This window comes from Sinohyriopsis cumingii, chromosome 1, assembly GCF_028554795.1.
Source record: "Sinohyriopsis cumingii isolate HCF-2022 chromosome 1, ASM2855479v2, whole genome shotgun sequence".
Classification (NCBI taxonomy): Eukaryota; Metazoa; Mollusca; class Bivalvia; order Unionida; family Unionidae; genus Sinohyriopsis; species Sinohyriopsis cumingii.
Genome location: NC_142961.1, coordinates 165428266 through 165446966, shown reverse-complemented (window position 1 = coordinate 165446966; position 18701 = coordinate 165428266). Strand labels below are relative to the sequence as shown.

Here is an 18701-nt window from a genome sequence, read left to right as displayed (position 1 = left end):
ATACCACTAAAAACCCATATGATTCTTGGACAATGGAATTGTACACAAGTAAGATCAGTCATCAAGTATGTGAACAATACAGATTACCATACAATCATCAAAACTCTATCTCTCATAATAGGGCATAATTATTATTTGATCATGAGGTGCAGTTAGAAAACTGATAGAATATCTGTTTTTGTCATGGTTATTCATCTTCTAACTTGTCCATTCTAACATGCATATATCAAATTTACACAATGTATATTACAAACAGTGTATATGCTGCTTTATTACAATTACATCTGATGTACATTAATTTTTAATACTGACAATCATGTAATTGTTTAAAATCCTTCTCAGTGTGGGGTCCTATATTTTTTCATATACAGTCTCTTCCCCAAAATGAAATATTTTTTTACACATTATTGATCTTGCTTTTTTTCATACAAAAAATCATGTGACATACAATAAAGTGATTTGGATGACAAAATTTATGTACAAGTCGATTCATAGTACAAGATAAAGCTAAGATTTTCTGGTCATAAAGTATTGTCTTATAGCCTGGCAAATACATTAAGTACAATTGAAATATGAAATGCCTAAACATCGATTCACATGATATGCCTTTATCTAAACAATGCCTTGCTCATCAAACAAAAGAAGTGTTTAATTTTTCATACATGGAACAGTAAACTGCTGATACACTAAAGTGAGCACATAAGACTGGGGGAAACCACTGTTTGGTTAGGAAGCACAGGGCCACTGACTGTAGAAGGAAGGTGACCATTAAATACAGGGCATTTGTATTAGGGGGAAATAAAATGGCCTTTATGACAGGTGACTGCTTAACACAGGTGACCATTAGGACAGGTTTCACAGTATATATATTTGGTTTTTCATTTCTAATATCAAGGATCTCTTTGTTTTCTTTTGTTTAACTTATCTATATCATGTATGTCATGTTAGGTCTTTAACAGGTACAAAAAAATAATAAAATTGAAAAATAAACAGGATTAACAGCTGGAGAAAATATATTCACTGGAAGCATATATTTACTTTGGAAATAAGACAAGTTAATTTGCCTCAATTAACAGACGTCATGGATTAGTTGTGGGTCACAAGATGGGAAGAAAAACAATTAAAACATTTTTCATGAAAGTTATATTTTTGTTTCATTTTGTATTTTTTGATTGTATGTTTTGTTTTTGTGATGGTATGTTTTTTATAATGTTTTTATTAAATTATGATATGTTTTTGGGGGGGATGATACGTTTTTGTTATGTTTTCTTTTTGTTGCAATTTAATTTTGCTTAAATGCTCATGAAATGTAGAGATCTGCCATCAACCTCAAAAACATTTTGGATGTAAGTTAGGCGTTTCAAGTTGAGTTTTAAATTCTTGGTTTAAGGAAGATTTAGCTTACTTGAACAAATTAATCCATAATGAATGTAAAGTCCTCTTCGGAGTTTTTCTGTATTTATCCTCACAGGGTCACACATGGAATGTGACAGCATCCTTGGTGAATGGCAGTAGTTGTCGTACACTAACAGGAACTCTTAGCACAACCTTTAATCCCTCAACAGGGAAGGCCACCTTCAGCAACCTGAACTTCACTGCTATTGGTCAAAACTATGTAAAGTATCGCATCATGTCCAACCCAGCAGAGTATGATGAGATTTACAACACTGCCATATCCTCACAAACGGGTAATGGAACTTTTCTAACAATTTTTTAAAGGATGATTTGTATTGCATAAGTTTGAATCTATTTATTATATATTCAGATTATGTTAATCATATGGACTGTATATGGTTAGCATTTATTGTTATAGTGATAATCGTCGCAAGTATGACACGATTAGTTTGCACTGTCATTCCCTTGGGAAGAAAAGAACTGCTGTTTGTTTTTATTTTTTAAATAACTTCATAGATACTTTAATAAATCCAAGATTATAATACTTTTAAATATTTTGATTATTTAGAATTAACTTTGTGAGAAGGTTCTGAATATTGGGCATAATCAGTTCTCTTTACTATTATAGTTTCATCACACTCATGATCTGAAATACATTCATTATTTCTTTAGTAATGCAAAACTATTATAAAGTGTTATTGGATCTATAATTACTATTTGCTCAAATTATGTTAAAAATTATACTTTGAAATACTTTGTTACACTTGATCCATGTAACAGTCTCCCTTTAATCTTATATATTTTATACCAACTGCAAATTTTCCTCAAATGCGAGATTGTATAATTTCACTAATTCAGCATGTTCTTACAGTATTAAAACCATTGAAACTTTTTAACTATAAATAATTATAATCTTATTTTTGCATTCAATGTTTTATTAAGTACATATGAAACAAGCTCAGAATAAGCTGATGGAAATACAACAGTGTTTAGAATATTCTTCCTTTTAAAATCATCCAAAGGTTGAAATCATCAAAGATTCTTATTAGTATGGTGATTGGAAACTATAGATGATTTGTTCTTGTAGGGTTTAACGCCATTTTTCAGCACACAATTGGTTATACATGGTGGCAAGTGTTAGTGGTGGAGGAAGAACCTGGGAAAACCCCGGAAAGAACCACCGATCCACGAGAAGCTACTGGTAAGCTTTCTCACATACCCACATTGGCTGAATCTGATACTCAAACCCACGCAGACAAGGGTGAGATGGCAGTGATCCATAACGGAGGGCGCTTTAGACCACTCGGCCACTTGGTGCTCCAACTATAGATGAGGTTGTTAATATGTTATATTTTCAATGATCATATGGACTGAATGTGCTTGGCATTTGTTCATTCTTTTGCTTTTATGTTATTTATCTTTAAGGCATATGAATATGTCAACAAAAACCAGAACATGAAAGCACATGGAATGCTATGAGATATTTGATTTAAAACATGTGAGTTTATATAGGAAAGAGTACATTCTAAGCAGCATCAGTATGGAACTACTATGATTAACACATAATGAATAAGCTTTTGTTATTATCTGGACAATTCCAGAATAATTTCTTGGAAAATGAAACTTTATAAATAATTATCCATTAAACTGCTACTTTATGATTCAATCATTTCTAATATATGGCGTTTAGATCATATCATTTTCTTGTCTATGCAGCAAATACTTTATAAATAATGCCACTATACAAATAACATGATTAGTTGATCCTGACTGAAAGCCATGCAGTATTTCTTGAGATAGATTAGTAAACAAACTGTATGATATTCATCTTCTACAAGAGATATATTACTACAATAAAAGACAAGTATCCCACGGATAGTAAGTAGCAACACAATCCTGTTACCACTACCTATAAGATCATTAAGATTAGAGCATCGACAACTCCAAAGATCTTTATGGACAGTTGTTATACTATGGCAAAATACTTCTCAACATTTATAATTGTATTATACTTTTGGTAATACCTGCATTTTGTTTGATATTTTAATGTATGCAATCTCTCACGCCTTTCAGAAACTGCTGACACAAATGCTCTAACACTTTGAATATCTTACGATCTATACACAAATTCAAAACCATTACCTTAGCTTCATGATACATCTCTGACATGTGATCTTTATTTAATCCCTTAGTTATTATCTAATGAGTCATATAGATTGTAGCATTATGCAGGGTACTGGCTGCTATCCTTACATAACAATTTGCACTAATATTTAAGACACTTCCAGTAGTATTAAGCATGCAACTGTAGTCTGTCTAATCCCGAAAACGATCCATAATACTTCACATTACATAAGACACAGATATTGCTGACAGAATTGACTCTTACCACTTGTAATACCCTTTGAATATGTCTGGTCCCCAATTGCAGAACCATAGAAAAGTCCAATTTCATTCATCTAATAAAACAAAGGCATAGCTCAGACTTGATGCACTAATGCTGATGTTTCTTTAGCCTTCATCCAGGATATTTAGGGTTAAGCAAGTGATCCATATGTTTGCAAACTTGCTTTATTTCAAGCGATATCCCGTTATTTAAAAAGTCCCAACAATGCTTAATTTCTTATTGGTACTTCAATGCAAAACAATTTTTATCATATCTCAACTAACTACTATTGCATTAGTATTATGGAAGCGATATTTTCAGTATATTTTGGTGCAATCATGCCATTCCATCGGTGCAGTTTGCTACATTTTCCACACCTGAGAGGGCAAAACATCAAGGACATTTTTGGATAAAAATATACCTTTACAGCAGCTTTCTTTCTGTAAGCTTACCAAATCATTATTAAACAAAAACAGAATGTTAATGGATTCAACACACATCTTTATTTAGTCTCATATGTTATCAGTTTGTGATCTTTACTTAGAAGCTCACATTTGATGCACAAATGTGTGCACATCATTCAGAGACAAATGTGATACTTACCTAGGTATCTGTACATATTGATGCCTTGGTTTATTTTTATACTTATTCTTTCATAGGGCTGCACTCAAAATGAATGACACTGCTTTCCTCATTACGAATCTAATGGTAAGAAGAGCAACATCTAATTGCTTTAGATATATTTTGGATGCAATATTTGATCAAAGCAATGTATTTGTGTCACCAGCAATAAAGCTGGCTACTGGCCGTATCACTACTTGATTTAGAGCAAAATGAGTACAGTACATGGGTACAAAAATCAGCTTTCTTGTAATAACTTGTTAGAATATGCTAAATAAGCTAGTTCCATCTTTAGTGAAGTATTACAGAGAAATGGTTGAACATATCAGTAAATGTCCAATAGATGATTACCACTGAGTTTTTTTAAAAAGTGTTTTGAAAGTGTCTGTAATACTAACATTTATTGGCCAATGTGGGTATGTGCAAAAGCTTGCCAGTAGCTTCTTGAGGGTCGGAGGTTCTTTCCGGGAGTTTCCCGGGTTCTTTCTCCACCATTAATACTGGCCAACAAGTATAGCCTATCATGTGCTGAAAAATGGCGTTTATTAATTTTCTTCATGTACTCCACTGTGAAATCTAATTTTTTCTCAAATCCAAACTAACTACTATTGCATTAGTGTTACGGAAGCAATATTTTCAGTATATGTTGATGCTGTCATGTTGTTGCGCCAGTGCAATCAGCTAAATAATCTGTATCTAGGTGAGTTAAGCATGAAAGGAAATTTCTTATAAAAAAAATATATCTATACCACAGGTTATTTTAGTAATCTTACTAACTTGTTATTAAACAAATTAAAAAATCCTAGTGAATTCAACACAAATCTTTATTTAGTCTCTGTTGTAAAATGCAAGAATTCAGTTAAACCTTTTATTAACTTTACATATGACTGCACATTAGAGTACACTGAATGTAAAAAGAAATGTTAATAATTTCCTATACATTTTGATCAAAGACAATGCTACAAACAAACTTGTACTCAGCTTATAAGAACAATCTATACTGAAACAATAATATTTTTTTTTAGTGCTCTACTAATTATTTTTATGAACATTACACAAAGGGATGCTTTCAAGTATATGCCCTATGCAACCCTGTGGAACACCAACATTCTTATCAGAATATTCCTTTTTCCAGAATGATCTGAAAGTTTAAATATATTTTTTCCACAACATCAGCATGTATCAATAAAGATTATTGTTAGTCTTGATCTTTGCAGAGGATTATAACTGTATCACTGAGCCATGTGCAAATGGAGGAAACTGTACAAATAGAAGTGGCTCATATATTTGTAACTGCAAATCTGGGTGGAGAGGCACTGATTGCTCATACGGTATGTAAAGTTTATTCTTTATTGGTATGCCAAAATTATTGAAGAGCAATTTCTAACATTGCATTTTGAGCAATATAAGTTCTTTGGCAATTTTTTTAATACTTTTAATGTGTTTGCCATCTGAGCTACCTATCATAATATGAAGCATTTAACCTAATGATTTAATTTTCCATATGGAAAATGCATGCAGTCCTTTCTGTTCTGTGACTCTAAGGACATTTTAGGTCAGTCAAGAAAAACACCTTTTCCTTCTATTGGCAATTTTTTTTTCAGATTTAAAATTAATAGAGTAATAATAATTTTAACGTATGACTTTTTTTAAAGTTAACGCAAGGCTGAGTTCAAACAGTTGCTTCGAGATTTTGTATTTAATAGAATTTATTCATAATTATAATAATCATTCATATTCTATAATGTGTTTCTATGTGAGTTACTAAAGGATTTAATATCCCTATTTACATCTAAGCATACCACAATTCCTCAGAAGATCACTTTTACGCAGTTGGTATAAGTATTTTATTTTCACTCCATTTGCTGATTGGTTGTTAGTAATGGAACAATGCAGGAGAACTCAGATTGACAATAGAACAAATGGCATGTAATTTGTCTTGAAAAATGATACAAAATGCCCTGAATGAATGTTCTTTCCAATGGAAATTTCCACCCATTTTGTAAGGTCATGTCTGTTTACTTAAATTTTAGCAAGCAACCTCACAAAATTCAGGTACACCAGTGAATTTCCAATGGAAAACCAATTTTTTTATCTCACACAAGTAAACATATTTTTCAAAATGGCATTCGTGATGTAGACTCAAACTGCCACCCTCAGATATGGACAAAGGTCAAGGACACATACGAATTAATTATGCATAACACCTCAATTTGTCATCGTATTGATGAATTCAAACGTACAGTGCAAATAAAGTACATATGTTACAAATGATTAAATATGCCATTGAATATATCAATATAAAGTCTCCAACCTGTTTAAACATTGAAACCATTTTGATAATATTCTTAACTCTCAGATATGATATATTTAATGTTTTTTCTTTATAGAAATAGTTTTATACATAGTGGTTTAAATGCCAGCTTTTATGAATTTTGTTTATTCATTTTCAAATGGTATTGAAGACTATATATATATATATATATATATATATATATATATATATATATATATATACTAAAAATTACTCATGCTGTTTTCAGACATCGACGAGTGTTTCGAGGGGATATCCAATTGTCTTCAGACGTGTAGGAACATTGATGGAAGTTACAGTTGTTTATGTTATTTGGGGTTTAAAGGAAATGGTTATAATTGTACACCTGATGTGACGAAAAATGCTGTAACATTAATGTTCATATTCACGTTTAGTCTACCACCCAATGAGTGCCTGACTGAACCCAGTACCTACTATAAATATAAAACGGCTGTAACAAGGACGGTAAGCTAACTATATGTTGTCAATCAGATGCATACAAAATGGTTTGAAATCCGTTTAAACAGAGATAACCCCATTCCTTTAGAAACAAATTGTCTCTCTTGAATCATTTTATAGTATGCAATATTATTAATACAAAAATGAGATAATGTGTGAGTGTGTGTGTTTGTGATTTGGATTTTTAACATAGCTTTAACAATTTTTCAGTCATATTGCTACGATGTCTACAGTGTGGCATTTATGTCTAGCATTGGAACATCATGCTGCAGACATGTAGCATGATGTCCCACCCAGTCACATTATCCTGACACCAGGCTGACCAGTCCTAACACTAACCTCTTAATGCTGAGTGCCAAGTGAGGCAGCTGTTAGTACCATTCTTATAAGTCTTTGGTATGATTTGGCTGGGGATCGAACCCATGACCTCTCACTTCCGAGGCAGACGCTCTAACCACTAGACCACTGGAGCGGTCTTGGGAAATGATTGAATGATAATGCATATGAATGCATAGTTCATACATCCAAATATGAAATGAATTTAAATCCACATAGAACACAAATATAACTTCTGTGCATTTTCATATGTATTATCTCAGTTTTTACATGTAATAACATGCACATCTTATAGATTGCAATTGAAATCATTATGTGTTCCATGATTTAAAACCAAATAATTTTATATTACAGCTCTGGGAATACTTTCAACGAAAGCTTGAAGACAATTTTGTTAGCGTTGAGATAATACAAATGACATATACGTAAGTAGTTTCCATTTATTATATACATATGCAAACACTGAATTACAAATGAATTTGTCTGCTTCAGGCTGCTTTTTTAAAAGAATATAATGCGTCAAGTAAATGTGGGCAACTTAACTGCTCAACATTTGTATGTTGTCATTGCAACTCATTTAAGTATCTGGTGCTTGATTTTCAGACATTTTCTCAAATGTTATAAGATACATTTATATGAAGGCATCGTATCCATCTTTTCAATAACATCAACTATGCTGCCGATCAATGAATTTGGTATATGAGTTGTGAGCTTTCTAATATTTTAATGTATGGCAAATAAGATTTAACAATATTTGAAAGTACTTGCTCATTAGCATCAATTGTGAGCACTAATTAAGTGAAAGAATATGTTGTATATTTGGAGCAATTGCTACGTTAATTGATTGTTAATGGCTTAAGTACAATTCATTGCTGTGTATATATTGTTCGACAGTATTTTGGAATTTTGTATGCAGTGTATCAGGTCAATACCTAACAATACCATTGAGTGTAAAGATGAAACATTATGGTAATGTACTAGCTTGTCAGGTCAATACCTAACAATACCATTGAGTGTAAAGGCGAAACATTAAGGTAATGTACTAGTTTATCAGGTCAATACCTAACAATACCATTGAGTGTAAAGGTGAAACATTAAGGTAATGTACTAGTTTATCATTATGAAGCAATATGCTGATTTGTTAATTCAGTGATATGAAGTACTTGTTGTCAAACAGTTTTATGTGTTGTAAGTTCTGTGATAAACTCTAAATAGTAGCTAATTATGCAAATGACTTGTTTACTTGTTTTAAACCAACATAAACAATAGAATATATGTGTGTGTGTGTTGTATCCAGTTTCATCGCAACAGCACATCAGAAGTAAAGACAAAAGCATTCAAGTTGGACATTTGAAGTACACTTCTCTAAGCCAGTTATTTGTACATGCTACAATAAAATGCAATTTTATTTCCCCTGTAAGTGCCTCGGGATCCCATGAGATCACATGCCCACCCATATGCAAATTAATTATGTTCATGCATATCCCACCCTACTGTTGTTCTAAAGACTGACTCATCATGTGACCAATTCCATCTCATGTGATCCCTCAGGCACTTACAGGTTCGTAAAATCCCAATCAAACTGCAACTTTGGTAAGTCCTGTTTAATTGTGAAATTACATCAGTTATTTACGGTACAATGAGAACCAATTCCAAATGCCTTAAAACAGCAAACAATTACCAAATTATGGAAATATCCAGTACATTTTTTCTACATCTAGTATTGCGGTAACATATATGTTTTGTTGCACATTACCTGCAGACAGTACTTTTGTTCAGCACAAAATCCATCTATTTCTGTAGCACATTTCCAGTACATATAAAATTCAAAACATTGACCAACTCGTGTACACTCAGGGTAGTGCATGCTTACAACTATAACCTTACAATTGTCATTTATATCATCGTCTATTTCAGTATAGGGAGTTTGCAGGTCAATTTCAACGTAATCACTCAAAACAGAGGTACAGTCAGAAGTTCTCTTGTTAGATCAGGAGCAGAAAGTTACAATGAGATGTTTCTTATAGATGACAAAAATGCTTCAGTTTTATCTGTCACAGTCGGTAACCAGACAGGTAAGAAAAACATGAACAAACTAAAGATACATTATCTGTGAAAAATTAAAATCAGTCAGTGTAATTATCCTAAAAAATGGCATAGATACTCATTAAGTAAATAATATTAATTATTAATGCGCATTTACATTCACAATATTTTAAATATTTTAAAGTTGCAGTGGTTTAAATGATCAATAAGGTGTTCATCATTTGTTCACTTCCTGGTGGCTTTATCAACCGTATTGTATATAACTGTTACAAATTCTTTTGGTAGATAGTCATTTGTATCAAAAGCTATGTCCACAGGCAAAATAGACAATATTTACGGATGTAATTTTCTGTCCTATCTTAAAATTCTGATTTGGTTTCGTTGCTTTAAACTATTTTGTGAATCCATGGATGATGACAAACAATAACGAAGACCGTAGGCTGTAATTGGTCAGCAGGGAGTTAAGTGCAATTGCTGAATATGTTCAGTGCTCACCGGAAGATCTTACTGTTGACCGGTATAACGCTATTTATGACAAGGCAATATTTCTTTACTTTAGCAAGTCTTTTTTCCCATTTGATTAGTGTTCGCAATTCTTCAGATGATGTCCAGCTATGCACTAAGTACTCAAAACCTGTGCTCTCAAGTACATAATGTGTAATAATTAATAAGACATAAATCTGACATATTATTATTAGTAGTAGTAGTAGTTGTAGTAGTAGTATTTCTCTGACAAGATAAAAAACTAGGCTTAAAAGTATATCCTTAACAACAGCAACATCTGCTATTATCATTGCCTTCAAATGTTCGCTGGCACACATAGTGTTATGTCACTCTCTAGATAACTTCAAAGTATGTAGGCATTCTGCGGTTCTGATAATGAGTGGTAATTTTCCAGAAACACTGAAATGTGCAAAGGTTACACCTATCTTTAAGAAAGGAGAAAAGGAGGATCCAGGAAATTACAGACCAATATCAATTCTACCTGTATTGTCAAAACTATTTGAAAAGCATGTAGCCATTCAGGTCTATAAATTTTTCGAAACATACTCTCTATTTCATAAAGCTCAATCAGGATTTAGAAAGTACCACTCGTGCCAAACAGAACTTACCAAATTAATTGATCTTTGGCTGAAGGAAATGGATAATGGACATATGACTGGGATTGTTTTCCTTGACTTCAAGAAAGCATTTGATCTTGTTGATCATGAAATTCTGCTGCAAAAGTTGAACTGTTACAGATTTGACAATCCTTCTTTAAACTGGTTTAGATCATACCTAAACCAAAGGTCTCAACAAGTAAGCATTGGTAATATTAGCTCTCAAACTCGCACTATTCATTCAGGAGTCCCTCAAGGCTCAGTTTTGGGCCCTCTCCTCTTCCTTATCTATATCAATGATCTCCCATTAAATAATGAATCCACAAACACAGATTTGTTTGCAGATGATGCAACTTTGTATACATCTAGTTCTGATACTGAAGTTATCCAAATGAAATTAAACTCAGACCTTATCAGAGTCCAAAACTGGGCACAACAAAATAGGATGATAATTAATGAAGGTAAAACAAAATGTATGATTTTAGGGACATCACAAAAGCTACACAAATCAGGGAACCCAAAACTGTCTCTTGCAATAAATAATCATCCATTAGAAAATGTCAAACATGAAAGGCTTGTAGGTGTGTCTGTAGATAATAATTTATTATGGAATGACCATATTGATAAGCTTTGTAAAATACTGTCATCCAAAATTGCCCTTCTCAGCAGAATCAAGAAATATTTACCTATGGAAACTCGCAGTCTATACTACAAGTCATATATTCTTCCAACAATGGATTATTGTTCTAATGTATGGGGAAACTGTGCCAAATCTGAGCTTGACAGGATTTATAAACTTCAGAAACGAGCAGCACATGTAATTTTAGATGCATCCGTTGATCATCCCTCAAAAGCATTATTTACAGAACTCAAATGGTTCACAATATATGACAGGATAGATTTTCACAAGGCAGTTCTTTTATATAAATGTCTACATGGAACTGCACCAGAGTATCTTCAAGACTTATTCAGGCCTTTTTCAGCACAATACCAGTTGAGATCAATATCACATGGAAACCTTCTAATACCAAAACCAAGAACAGAGCAATTTAAAAAGAGTTTTCAATACTCTGGTCCAATTCTGTGGAATAAGCTTCCACTACATGTAAAATCTGCTGAAAATATTAGAGTATTTAAGAAAAGATATCATGAGCATGTATGTGTTTCTAACAGATAATGCAATTTAGTATTTTAACACTAAACATGTTAAAATAAACAGTAATTATTGCCATCTTCATATAATGTGCATTGTTATACTCTCCTTAAGAGGGCCTCAAGGGAGAATAGTCCTTGACTAATGAGTCACCCTCTATAAATAAAGCATTATTATTATTATTATTATTATTATTATTCTAACGTCAGATCAGACTTTTTCTTGTTTTTCTTTTATATATATATATATATATATATATATATATATATATATATATATATATATATATATATATATATATATATATTTCACAACTCAAACTATTGGATGTTCTGAATGAATTCCAATCTTTAGTTCTATGATGTATCAATGGCTTTGATTGAGCTGATCAGCCAAGTCTTGCTGGATTTCAACAAGATGATTCAGGATGTATTTGACAGAATTCACAATATTTCCAAACGAATGATTTAGTCTAAAATGTTCATGAGCACGGTTTGTAATTCCAGTGAATAATTTTAATAAATGTTTTCTTAAATTATAACTGAAAATAACTTAAACAATTATATTATGTCAGTACTGAATAAATTTATTGATCAAAAACCTTATATAAACGATTGAGACATAATAAGCTAACCAGAATATGGGTTTAATTTCCCATCAAATTTGCAACATACTTATTTTTGCAGAACTTGCAAAGATCAAATTCCATGACAAAATGTTTACATATATAATTGTATGTTTGATGTTGTCTTGTTCTAATATATGGGTAAGAAAGCATTCTCGTCACATCTATCTTGTAGGTTGGTACAATTTTGTTTTATTTGTTGCCTGACCTACTTTTGCATATACAGAAATTCTGTTTCTCAGACTGCTAACTATTCTACTATAAAACTACTGAATATTTTGAGAGTATTATTTCTTCTTAGAACAAAATGCTAAAGGCTTGTAAATTGAAATTAGTATAAACTCAACATAAGCAGTGATCACAATACTTTGAAAGCATTTTTCTTGCAATGGAAATAGTAGGACAAGGTACCTACTGAAAAGCTTAGTAGTTTTTAGAAAGGTAATATAAATACTTTTTAATTTTAGCATAAAAGCAACAGTCTTGGAAAAAAGCAGAAATGTGCATTTGTTGAGAGTATGGTCAGAGATGGTTTGGTAAAAAAAATGACATTTAAGAGAATAAAAAATATACGAGTCGTGTGATTTTAAACATTGCCATTACTTGTAGTGTTATGCAACTCTCCAGATACTTTTAAAATTTGTTGGCATTCAACAGTTGGAATATTTAGATTTTTTTTAACTTTAGACATTTAGTTTGCCTTTTTTTAAAATGTTTACATTATCTGACAGAAGCAACAAAGTCAAGCTTTATAAAGTATTGTATCTTGTATCAAGTTTCTTATATTTCCATGGAAGGCTATAGAAATATAGATAAATTTACAGACATACTGATACCTGCACATAATTGAGTCATACATACTGAAACTATAGGCATTGGTTATTAGCTTTGATGTCATGACGTAAAGGTCCAAAGAATCAGATTCCTATAATAGTTTGCATTTCTAATCTGATTCAGTTTTGAAAAGATGAAAAGATGTTCCATCTTACATTCTAATTTGATATGCAACTTTTGTCCACTGAATATTGAGTTATTAATAAAGCTGGGTTTCACTTTTCTTGCTTCACACAGTGCAACCACAATCGACCACAACCTGTATCCAAGCAAAGATGAGGATTTCTCTTCAAAAAAACATTACGGAGGTGTATGGTAATGTCCCATTCATCTCAGTCCTTCACAGTAGTGAAGGTGATCGCAGATCTGCATGCAGCTCAAAGATATTGCTGAAAGCCACATTCCAAAAAACCAATCCCTCAAACACTTCGCATGGTTGTACCAACATACCTCAATTCGGAAACAAAATGTTGAAAATCAACTTGCAGTTATCTTCCATTTTAGATGGCTTCTTCTTCCATGTTGGTGATAGTGAAACTAACAATGGTATTAGTAAGTACATGTATACATATAATTGTTAGTATTCTTAATTATCACAGGTGTCATTAAGCTGTTATTGCAAGCTTAAATATTTTCTCAAAGACTTGCCTGTATTCTGGATTACAGTCAGCAACCAATTTTGATACAGTGTTGGTCATATGTATTTTATTACACTAAGAGTGAGTCTCCTCAAGTTAGCAGCTATGTGCTGATGAAATAAAAGGAAATATCATTTATAAAACCATTTAAAACCATTCATATTTGAATTACCAATACTAGTTGTATGCACCACTAACGAATTTTTTATGTAAATACTCTTTTAAGTTCAACTATTTGATACAAAGTTTTTTTATTTTGTTGCATTTCGTAATATTTTATCATTGGCTTTATTTTCAGGACAGAATTATACCATGCAACGAAATGATGCCGAGTTTTTCTTTCTTGGGTACCATAGTCAGCTGTACGGCAGTAGCAAATGTTTCAGCTTTGATAACAGACTCACTGGTCTTCTGAATGTGAATGTTTCTACCATCACCATCTATATTGGCAATGGGTTTATCACTGTTACGAATAACCTGGGTTATGTTTATAACCTCTGTTCATCTTGTTTATTTGCATTGAATGGACAACATGATTCAGTGGGCTCAACAAATGAAGAAATATACATTGGTTTGAATAGACCCATTTACAGCCTCTATCACCGCAAAGGAAATGGCATCTGCAGCGCAGAAATAAGCTGGACATGCCCTTGAAATTATATGATGAAACAATGCAACTGCTGCAAGCTCAGTACCTCATCAGATAAAGACAAAACTGCAGTCATGTTATTATTATCTGAAATTGCAGCAACATAGTTTTACAGCATTAAGATAAATTGATGAATAAACTCCAAAATAGTTTTCATAAATTTATATTGACTTGAGAATGTACATATTTTTGACACTAGGAAAACACGAAGCATGTATTTAATAGCGTATCCGTCTTTATTTCGCTGGTGTTGTATATTTAGCACATACATTATATACAGTTTAGCTTACATATATCTCATTAGGTTAAACATTCATAAAGAAGCACAAATACTTATGGTGTAAATCTGCAAGAGTAAAACTAAATTGGACTAGCTTTAAAGCCCCAATGCTGCCGTTTATTGTACATTTCGCCATTCCTTCAATCTGAATAATGTTTTGGAAGGATGGAAATGATTTGTTAAAAAGGCTATCTGACATAAAGCATTCTGTAAATTAATCAAGATCTTAGGATTAAACAATGTTAAAATATTCACATTAGAATTAAGAGGTAACACCTTTTAACTTAGTCAGTGATGCTGGTCTTTATTCATTCTTTTTCGGGAGTGCACCAAATGTTTTGATATGATACATTCGATAAATTCCATTGGTGGCTTATCTAATAACAACAACATTCGCACCTGGCGCACACATTGATTGGAGAGGAATGAAGAGCGGCAAAGCCTCTTTTTAAGTGGATCTGAGACAAAATGACATCCATTAGATAAAAGTAAGACTAGGTGACTATTTGCAGTGATCAACTTGGTATTGGCCTACTTAGACGCACAAATTTCGGCCGAAGACAATCTGGCATAGAGTGGTGTTGACTTAATTATGTTTACAACAGTGAGTTCATCAAATCTTTTGTTCCTGCTTTCATCTGAAATTGGTTGACCCATAGATGGCACCGAACAACATCAGATTAATTTGTACACATGTGAAAAATGGCAGAAATTTTCAGTTCAAAGGAGAAATTGCATGGCTCATAATATGATGAAACGTCAATACTATCTGGTTTTTCGGGAACCCAAAGATGTTTAAGACCAATACCTTTCAAGATTCTGTATTATTCAGATGATTTGGTATATAAAAGTTTTTGCATGTAACGGAGGCATTGGGGCTTTTTATGGACACATCCATTGGTATATGTGTGTTAACAAATTTCTAGACACCAGTACGCAAATGGCAACTTTACAAGCTCTGTTATGTATGCTTTACTGTCTAATTCTGTAAACATTTTCGAAAATTTTCTTAAAATATATATACTTATTTGTATAATTATATTGTTGTAATAAAATGTTTGATTAAAATGTCTTTTAAGAGGTTTGTTTCTTGGGTCCTGTTCATACCTAAAATTTGACAGATAATAATTTCAAAGATATCAAAGTATGCAGGGCAAATGTGGATCATACATTAACTGCTATTGACTAGGATGTTAGTAAATGAGTCCACAAAAGATGACAAAAGGAGATTGACGTTACAATCTCTGGGGGCTTACACGTTGTAACAAGAAAGAGTGATTAATAACAAGATTATATAAAAGAATAATCTATCTTCCTAAAATGCAAAATGAAATAATTACATTTAGCTTTCATTTGTTAACGAATTCCAATTAATTATAAATGTTATGTCATTTCCAATAGTTCCAAGTAATCCAAATACTTTCAAAAGGTATTCCAGTTTATAACTGTAATGTCCTGATGTACCAAAACCAAAGAAGATTCATTATGATTTAAATCCAAAGGAACTTTAAACAGTTTGAGAATAAAACGAAATGAGATATTAATCCAAGTGTTCTTTTAAAATGAATTCATGGCACATGTATTTCCAATCAAGCTATTAATCCAAATGTCCTTTAAATGAATGTTGCATCACTGCAATTCCAACGAATGATTATATTAAATAAACAAATCTATATCTTTTAAGACAAGAAGTAATATCAAGAATGAATTATTCATATCCAAATTTCAACTAATTTGTAATAATTAGAAATGGAATACAAACTTTTTAATCAATAATATGGTATCTCAGAATGCTAATTGCAGTTAACAGGGGTCAGGTGGTGTACTTTAATTAATCCGAAACTAGGTCTAATCTTTTGCAATTACCAAAGTCCTTGTTGGATCATGTGATGTTTACATGAACAGTTATAATACATCAACCTTGGAATTTTATGAATGAAATTGTACTACATACTGTTGGTGACCCCTTTCTAAGTGCAAATTACGCTGTTACAATATTAGCATTAAAGATGACATTTACAAAATAACCCATTACTAAAATCAATATTATGAAAATAATATATATAATATAGATATACAAATCACATCCCCTCATAAAAAGGGAAGAATTATGCCATAACTCTTATCATATTTATCAAGAATATGTGTAATTTATTTTGCATAAGATAATGAATGATGCAACATATATACGGAATAATTCAATATAGTGCTTCTTTACTGTGCAAGTAGGTCGGCAAGCAATTTTTCCTTTACCTTTATGTGCCTAACATCAATATTTCATGAATGTTACATCAAACTACATCTTAACCAAAGACTTCTTCCCTAAATGCAGACCTGCCAACCCTAAAAAGACCTCTGTAAGGCCATTGATTTTTTAGACCAGTTTTCAGTAATGTGTAACAAAATGTCAAAGACGTTTTAAGATTTTTATTGTCCCTTTCATTCTGTCCTGTCACTTGTTGGATGCTGTTTTAAAAAAAGCAACAGCTTGATCATGGCAATTTTTCAAATAAAAAAATATGCACAGTTTAAGGCATCTGAGGTACTGTGGTAAAGTTAGTCTGGTTCCCTGACCAATTTCACTGAATCTAATATGAAACCCAGATCTGAAATACAGGCAAGTCTGTATCTGGATTTTACTGCAAACAATTGTGTCTCTGTAATTCGTGCTTTTATTCCATAAGTCAGTATTTTATGGGTCATTTGCATAACACAACAAAATTGGTAACATTTGGCAGGTCTGTCAATGTGGTATGCTACACACCCTTTGGTGATATAAAATCTAACATACATATAACACCATAACACTGACCATTACAGTTTGAGTATAAAACCACCAATGTGGAACACAACACACCCACCAATGATCACATACATGCAAAATCTGTCCTTAAATGAATGCATGCTCCCCCTCCACAACCTCAAATGGTTAGTTGTTAGGATGGACTACTGGTATAGGTGAAATTGAGGGCAGTACGTTTTGATTACTTGTACAGTTAAATATGGCGACTGAGGTTCTCCGAGAAGTGATTTATTCAGGATGAAATTTGCAATGACATGGTCAATTTAATTTGACTGCATTAATACACAATGACTAAATTTTGAAATGCCATTGTTCTATACCATGTTTTTTTATGAACCTGCCACATTATGCATCTTTTGAAGGGCATCTAAATGATAATGAATTCAAATACTGATGTCAGCAATTCAGACTAATCACATTATAATGACCTTGTGGGGGGGGGAAGCTTGAATTTAAGCTGATGATCTTCAGTGATGTTATTCTTTTGTGGACTAATTCAACAGTGCAAAGTTTACACTTTACCTGGTTTGTCTCTACTACAAAATGCTTCCAAACTTGCCTACAAATCCTTTTATCCAAATATTTGCCAGACATATTCTGGGTTTAATGTTTGGTTGATTGTTTCAGCTCTAGCATCCACTGCTACAGATGGCTTGGTTCACTTATTAGCCAACTTTGTATTTTCATATCCAGATACCATCTTGCTATGGGTAGTATACACTTTATATGCCTCACATCAAGGTCATGAACAGAAACTGAAACATACAATTCACAAATATACAGTATCAATACCTTTAATTTTTAAAGAATCTTAACTGAAGAAATAACATAATAGCCTAGTTTAAGAATTTCAGTGGCCCAATAGTTTACTAAACTATTTCCTGCTACCAGAGGAGGAATTTGTATGAACAGACCCAAGTCTATTTTTTCTGAATTACTTTCTTCCAACCTAAAGAACCATTGCATTACAATTACTTGACAATTTGTTTATTTTCATAAAATTAGTCACTGTATTTGCATAAATTTAGTCACCTTAAACCCTCGCTAGAGGAACAACATTAT

General features: G+C 32.3%; 1 protein-coding gene across 1 annotated transcript in view; it reads left to right on the top strand.

Annotated features, from left to right (window-relative positions):
* The window catches only part of LOC149808313 (fibrocystin-L-like), a 171334-nt gene extending 155416 nt beyond the window's left edge, over positions 1-15918 (top strand). Inside the window, exons 51-57 of the mRNA XM_089966857.1 lie at positions 1472-1688; positions 5620-5733; positions 6946-7181; positions 7866-7936; positions 9429-9586; positions 13507-13821; positions 14206-15918. Of these exons, the coding sequence (XP_089822983.1) occupies positions 1472-1688; positions 5620-5733; positions 6946-7181; positions 7866-7936; positions 9429-9586; positions 13507-13821; positions 14206-14561 (1467 nt within the window). The 3' untranslated portion in view covers positions 14562-15918. The remainder of the gene's footprint in view (positions 1-1471; positions 1689-5619; positions 5734-6945; positions 7182-7865; positions 7937-9428; positions 9587-13506; positions 13822-14205) is intronic.
* Positions 15919-18701: the final 2783 nt, after the last annotated feature.